This window comes from Lepisosteus oculatus, chromosome 6, assembly GCF_040954835.1.
Source record: "Lepisosteus oculatus isolate fLepOcu1 chromosome 6, fLepOcu1.hap2, whole genome shotgun sequence".
In the NCBI taxonomy this organism is placed as follows: Eukaryota; Metazoa; Chordata; class Actinopteri; order Semionotiformes; family Lepisosteidae; genus Lepisosteus; species Lepisosteus oculatus.
The window spans coordinates 35,599,776-35,607,514 of NC_090701.1; the positions used below are offsets into that span (position 1 = coordinate 35,599,776).

The 7,739-nt window shown below is 47.7% G+C and overlaps 1 protein-coding gene across 1 annotated transcript; it reads right to left on the minus strand.

Annotated features, from left to right (window-relative positions):
• Window positions 1-1,332: 1,332 nt before the first annotated feature.
• Window positions 1,333-3,032, minus strand: LOC138239459 (protein NYNRIN-like). Its single transcript, XM_069191661.1, has one exon. The coding sequence runs from the start codon at window positions 2,740-2,742 to the stop codon at window positions 1,333-1,335; it is 1,410 nt and encodes a 469-aa protein (XP_069047762.1). The 5' UTR covers window positions 2,743-3,032.
• Between the last annotated feature and the right edge of the window lie 4,707 nt (window positions 3,033-7,739).

The following is a 7,739-nucleotide window of genomic DNA, read 5'->3' on the forward strand; positions in this document are numbered from 1 at the left end:
ACTAGATGAGGTAGAATTTGCTAATTCTTCTAAAGTCGAAGCCATTTGAATTAACTCTCGACTCAGAAAGTTCATGCCGGCTTGTGGAAATATTATACCTAAATAATATTCCCAATCAGCCAATTTTCTTTGTGGTCTGTGGTTAGGTCCGAAGGGGGTGTGGGTTTGAACACGGATATGAGGAACCACATATCCTAAATAACATGAGCCAGACCACTGGGCTGGCAACCATGGGTAGGCTCGTTTTCCACAAATGAAATATGTTCCGTTTGGCGCTCCCCATGCCTCTGAAAATAAGAAACTTATACCGAATTGTGGGGTGTGCCGATCCCATCCTGGAATTTGGAAGGTAGAGGTGGATATATTTGCAGCGATGGTAAGGTTGCAACGACTCCATCCAACCAAGTGCAGACCATTAGTGTGCTGAAAACATATGTTTCCCTCACGTTCCTTATTTAGAGTCAGGTATGGTGGTGTATGGCTTCTGTTATATTTAGGAGCGTAAGAGCCTGTGAAACTCGTGGGCTCTAAGCCTCGCTCCTGTAGATACTGTAATGTTGTGCAGGTTAAAGTCGTGTTATGGCAACCCCCATAGTTTGTCATATTAAAATCTCCTAAATTATCCCTCCAAATGATCATGCCTATGACTTCCTCGAGACGCCAAGGAATGGCCCCCATAGGAAGTCCTCCCTGTACATATTTGGGTAATGCGGCACACACCCAGCAGGCACTTTGGTTGGTTTTCTTAGCTGTCAGATAGGAGAGGCCTAAAAAGGAATTAATTCCATGTTCTCCTTTGTGGGAGAGATGATCATTAATCCCTGCGGAACATAGTTCTACAGCAACAATTATCATTATTGACAGAAATGATTTCATTCTGGGTCCGGGGATGAGGCTCGTCGGCAGTGTGACGCGTGGATCCAGCGATCTTTTCCTTCCACTCGAACCGCAGACTCGGTTGTCAACAGGATCTGGTAGGGTCCGTCCCACCTGGGCTGGAGAACCTGTGAAGGAAATTTCCTGATCCACACCCACTCTCCTGGGATGAGGTCGTGCCCTCCTTCAGGTGGTGGTCCCCACGCCTCCAGGACCTGCTCACGGGCTCCTTGGGTGGCCTCTGTCAGCAACTTGCAATACTGTAACAGAGAATCAGTTAGTATACTCAAGCCTACTCTGTCATGTCCTGGAGAGTCACTCAGTCTCATGGGACGCCCCGTGATCACCTCAAACGGGCTCAGCCCCACTATTCGATTTGTCCCAGCCCGGATGCTGCACAGTACGGCGGGCAATGCATCCACCCAGGGGATCCCTCCCAAGTGGTACTTTGTCAATTTAGCCTTCAAAGTCCGGTTCACCCGTTCCACCCACCATGCCGGAGGACTGCGGGTGATGAGGGCAATGCAGGTCCCATTTGATCCCTAGTAGGTCTGCCACCACCTGACACACTTTTCCAGTAAAATGTGTGCCCTGGTCTGAGTCTATGCGACACGGGAGTCCCCATCGGGGAATTACTTCTGTCACGAGATATTTGGCAGTTGTCTGCGCAGTCTCTCGTTTGACAGAGACAGCCTCCACCCATCTAGAAAACTGGTCCACCATCACTAGGAGGCCTGTTTTCCCTTTACAGGGTGGCAGTGAACAATAGTCTATTTGCCAGTGTCTAAAGGGCCCCTCGGGTGCAGGACGTCGAAGATTAGGAGCCCGAACCGGCGGTGCTCCAGAGGCTTTTTGGCACTCTCCACAGCGTTGTACCACATCAGCTGCGAAGGGTGTGAAGCCTGTGCCCACCCAGCTCTGAGCAAAGCGTCGAGTCATTTGGCTAACACCTGGGTGCCCTGTGGAGTGTATTTGCTGTGCCAGGTAGGGCATTAGTTGCTTGGGACAGGCGGGTCTGCCTGTACGCTGGCACCTCCAGGTCCCATCCTTCTGCAGCCCCACATTGCGTTCCATCCAGGTCCATTTCTCAATCCTTGGAGCCTGGGCCTGGAGCTCGCTGAGCTGTTCCGTCCGGAGTGCCTGTATGTTCACTGTGCAAACTGAAATAATCTGAAGAGGTTTTTCTATAGCCCACTCCTCCCATTGCCCCAGGGCAGCTTGACGTGCTGTCCAGTCTGCTAGCTTATTGCCCCTGGCCTCGGGAGTGTCCTCTCTGCTGTGGCCCTTACATTTGACTACAGCTACCTGCTTTGGGAGTTGGAGAGCCGCAAGCAGCTCAGACACCAGATCTGCATTCTTTACCGGAGTGCCAGCAGAGGTTAAAAAATCCCTATTACTCCATAACCTTCCAAAATCATGGCATACTCCAAATGCGTATCGTGAGTCTGTGTATATTGTGGTGGTCTTGCCTTTTGCTAATTTACAGGCTTCCACCAAAGCTTTCAGTTCAGCTCGCTGTGCTGACGTGGGTACCTCAAATCTTCCCCCACATTGGATATCATGTTCTGTAGTCACAGCCCAACCCGCTTTCCTCTCCCCACTAGAATTTATGAATGAAGTTCCATCAGTGAAAAGGATGAGGTCTTCATTCCTTAGTGGTTGCTCGGCTATTTTGATGCCCTCATCTTCTCCCATTGCCCAAACATCACAGCTGTGTTCTAACATGTAGGCTTCTGATGGGTCAGGTAACAATGTGGCTGGATTAAGAGCTCCTTCACGTTCAATGGTAATATTTGGAGCCTCTAACAAGACCTGCCACTTGCTCCATCGTATCGCATTAACCTGACTGACCCGATTCAGGGACATGAGGGTGTGTACCGCATGTGGGCATCGAACAATCAGTTGTTGATCTAGCACTATGTTATTGACTGCCTGTACTGCTAGACAGACGGCCTGAACGGCTCGTAGACATGGTCCCCAGCCCCTGGCTACCTCGTCCAAGGATCCAGAGTAATACCCTACCGGGCGGTACCTACCCCCATGTTCCTGTGTTAGTACAGCTGTCCAAAATCCATTCTTTTCACTTACGTAGAGGTAGAATGGTTGGTCTGTCTGAGGAAACCCCAATGCAGGAGCCTGTAACAGAGCTTGTTTTAAATCATTAAAAGCATGTCCAGCTTCAGGACTCCAAGCAATAGGATCAAGGGACCTCCCTCCCCCCTTTAATAGGTCTGTAAGTGGTTTGGCCCTTTCAGAAAAAGCATCAACCCAATTTCTATTGAAATTGCACAGACCCAGAAATGATCGGAGCTCTCGCACCGTATTGGGACTAGGGTGTGTTCGGATTGCCTGGGCCCGATCTTCTGTCAATTCCCTTTTTCCCTGACTAATCTTTTGTCCCAAGTAAATTACGGTGTCTAGGCATAACTGTGCTTTGCTATAACTAGCCTTGTGTCCTTTTTTAACCAAATGGTTGAGAATAATTTGGAGGTCCTTCTTGTGGGTTTCCTCGTCAGGAGACGCGATTAAAATATCATCCACATATTGGATAACGACGGAGGACACTTGAGGCAGCTCCCGGAGATGCATCCGAAGTGCCATGTGATACACGGTGGGGCTGTTATGAAACCCCTGTGGTAACCTGGTCCAAGTATATTGTTCTCCATCTACAACAAAGGCGAACCAATCTTGTACCTCTGGGTGTAGAGGAACAGACCAGAACCCATTAGCCATGTCAATTACTGAAAACACCTGGTGCTCAGGGGTCAGTAGTTGAAAAATAGCAGAGGGGTCTGCTACTAAGGGGGTGAGACGGTTGATGTGTTGATTAGCTTTTGAGTAATCAACTGTGAATCGCCATGCTCCGCTGGCTTTCTTTACGGGCCATATTGGACTGTTGCTTGTACTATGTGTTTTTCGTACAATGCCTTGAGTCAATAGTTTTTGTATTACTGGTCGAACCCCTTCCTCCGCCTCTTTGTTGATTTTATATGGCTTTGTGTATGGCGGGGATTTCCCAGTAAATGTGGCGGGTTCCATATCCAGAAGCCCGCATTCGTCCTTATCCATAGTCCAAATTGGATGCCCTTTTAGTTCGTCTTTTTGGAGGGACCAGATGTTTACCTCCACCCTCTCCTCATGTACGGTTAATGTAACCCCTTGTAGGTATTTCAGAGCATCCCATCCCAACAGATCTGGGGTAGATCCTACCCACATGACAGCATTAAATGTTACCTCCCCATCTCCTAGTCTAATCTTGAGTTCTTGAGTTTCTCTGAGTGTTATTCTATTACCCCCTACACCAGTGTCCTCCAGCTCCTTCCCTGTGAACATGACACCACACCGTTTGGCTGACTGTTCAGATAAACACGATAATTGAGCCCCAGTGTCCCATAAAAGTGACATTTGAATCCCATTAATCGTGCATTGTAATTTGAGCTCTTTTTCACTCAGTTCCTGAGATAGGCGTAGGGAGGCCACTAGGGGGAGTCCTAGTTTAAAAGCTCCCTGATAGCGCGTTTGTCTGCTTCGCTCAGATCCTGTAATTGTGACAACAGGTTTTTTTGCCCCTCTCGATTCGAGGGATTGAAAGGGGGATCTCGGTATCTTCCAAACCTGCCCTCACTGGCTAATCGCTTTTTGCAATTCTTTTGCCAATGTCCGAAATTTTTACAATAATGGCACCGAGTTGTAATTTCGCTTTTTGGATTTAGTCGGGTGTCAGGGCCAGCTCCACCCTTCAGTATGGGGGGTGTCCACCCTGTTTGTATTGCCCGCACCTTAGCATACATATTTCTCTCGATTTGCCGTGCCATTTTAACTATTTCCTCAAATTGTTTAGTCGTATCTTGCCCTATTTCGGGCTCTTTTAACTGAAGGGCTTTGGCTATATCAGGCTTAAGACCGCCCAAATAAATTTGTTTAATTACAGCAGAGGCGTCGCTATTCACATCATCTTCGTCACTCAGTCCTGAGCATTCCAGCCAGAGTGTGACGAAGCGGTCAGTGAAGTCAGCCACATCCTCGCTTTCTTTTTGCTGACACGCAGATATCTTTTTCCAATCTGTCTTTGGTGGATAATTTTGTTTAAGCCATCGCCAAACCCATTCCCATCGCCCTCCCCTGCCGTTATCCTCACACAATTGCTTAAGTTCTCCGACACGCTTTCCCCCTGTCCTTCTGAGGATCATAGCGGCAGTCAGGGGGGAGATACCATAAGTATCTTTTAATTCCTGAAGCGCACTCCAGGTTCGCTGCATCCCTAATTTTGGGTGCGGTACTTCTCTAGCCCACCGGTCAATATCCTCCGGTTTTGGATTTGATCGTATTGGGGGTTCAGGGAAGGTAGGTGCGAGAACGGACCCCCTTGGCGGGGTGCGAGACGGAGTTAGAGTGGCGCTGTCATCAACGGCACCAGCCCCTGCTACATCAAGTCCTTTCCCACTTCGAGTGAGAGTACAGACCTGCGGGCGCCCTCCCTCTAACAGGGGAGACCCTGATCCGTCTTTATCACACTCATACCAAGTGTTATCCCAATCAGACCCCCCTTCTCCATATGGCCACTGAGGGAATTGATCCCAATTATTTTCGTTTCCTGCCTGTTTGTTCCCCTGTGGGAGAGCAGGATATAACTTAGTCGCCGGCTGTAGCACATTAACCAGTGCAGCGTGACCAGGAGTTAATTCCTTTTTTAATTTCTCATTCTCCTGTACTGCCTCTTTTAGTTTTTTTTCTAGTACCTCTTTTGCCGCGAATAAATTATCTTTCCTCTCATTTAACGCTTTTATTTTTTCTGTGAACTCCTTCTCTTTTCTATCCCATTCTGATTTCTCCTTCATGCTAATCTGCCACCTCAGGTGTCGGCCGATCACCAGGGCTGCAGCTAAATCTTTGTTTTTGTTCCAATGTTCGTACGCTTTTTTACAGGCATCTTCGCCCCAAACTCCTTCTGACAGACTCAGCTTCTTCCTATATTTCTCTTCCCTTTCAGTCAATTTACACTTTTCTGATATGTAATCAGATACTTCCACCACTTTCTCAAACACCCAATTAGCACACATGTTTGGTTTCTTTAAGATTTACTTTTGTCGTGTGTGAGGTAACAGCTCATTCAGTAGGGGGATGTTTTCACTTGGAAAAACCTGTGCATTACTGCACTCATTCAGCTAAGGGCGTCTGTTACCTCCGGATCTAAATACCTCTCAGAGACTTTAGAGAGGATTTACACCGCACTGTTCACAGGTAAGAAACGAGACCTCGAAAACCCCCTTTCTTGATCAGTAATTCACCATCCCCAGAACGCCAGCATCGCTGCTTTTGCCCCGGGGTGGACTTACGCACTGAGCTCAATCAGGGCGATTCTCGGGTCTCAACGTCCTTTAAATCCTGCTACTTAATGCTTTGCTCTTTTATTATGAGGTGTGTTTATGTTAGTGTCGTGCGTGTATATATGTATTTCACAAACAAGGAAAACACCAAAAACATACATACATATATCTCCTCCACTCCTGCTTCCTTTAAAACAAAAAAAAAACCACGCCACGCCAATCTGTGCACGATCAAGGCGTAGCTAATCTCAGGACCCCGGGCGTAATTAAAGCCCACACCAATCCTGGATTATACGTGCATTTAATGCACCACTCAGCTCCAGAACCCCGGGCGCAATTAAGGCCCACACCGATCCCGAGCCACAGAACTCCGGGTGCAACTAAGACCCACACCAGTTCTGACCTTCAGAACTCCGGGTGCAACTAAGACCCACACCAGTCCTGAACTACGTGCATTCAATGCACCACTTGCTCTAGAACCCCGGGCGCAATTAAGGCCCACACCGATTCAGAGCCTCAGAACTCCGGGTGCAATTAAGACCCAAACCAGTTCTGACCTTCAGAACTCCGGGTGCAATTAAGACCCACACCAGTCCTGACTTCACGGTAAGGGTCCAAAACCCGTTCAAAACTCCACGCGCAATTAAGGCATATACCAGCTTCGAACGCCTGTACACAATACCGCGGAACCCCTGCCAGACCAAATTCTGGGCTTACAGCAAACAACCCATTACATACACCGGTGCCTTCCCCGGGCCAGAGGAATTCAGAAACTCACGTTTACTCCGTCATCTCGGGCGATTCTCGCAGGGAGCAGAGATTTCCCAATTGGTCAGAGAGAGTCGGGACTTTTAAATAAAAGAGGAGTCCTTACCTCTTAGTTATGTGCGCGCTGACCGTCTCTCCTGCCGATGGGAAGTTCTGCGCCTTCTGGAGCATCCGCCGACTACGCCAAATTTGTTGTAACAGAAGAAATAAGGTTCTTGATCCCGAGATGAAGTGAAACAGATGAGTTTATTGCATGCAAGGAACAATAAAGCCGAAGTCTTGTTTCCCGCAAGAAACAACAAAACCGAAGTATTGTTCCCCGTATTGTTACAAACTTTTGGGTTATATACAGTTTTCTTCTCCGTTTCTGACGTCACTCGGTCTGATGGTAAAGAGGGGGGTTCATGGTATTTGGCCAGTTTACGATGTTCTGGGCAAATGGTCAGTTTAACATTACACCCAGGGGGGTTCCTAGCTGGCATCTGCACTCCTTATCAGTTAACCCCCTTTCCTGCCATAAACCCCTGCTTGTGACTTGGAAGTCTAAACCCCCTACAGAAAAGATTAAATTCAAACCCCCGTCTTCACATCTTTCTTCATAACAGAACCCATAACAAGAAAAATATGTACTGTAACATTTCAAGTTTAGAAAGGTCTTACGTAACCTATTTTTCCTCAAACAAAGTTGTTCACGATGTTTGTATGTAAAATTGTACCAAACTGTTCAGCCAATATTGATGATCCCAATAAATTATTCACTTTTTTCAG

Excerpts from the sequence above, each read along its gene's own strand:
- LOC138239459 (XM_069191661.1), bottom strand. The coding sequence starts at position 2,742 with ATGTCCCTGAATCGGGTCAGTCAGGTTAATGCGATACGATGGAGCAAG.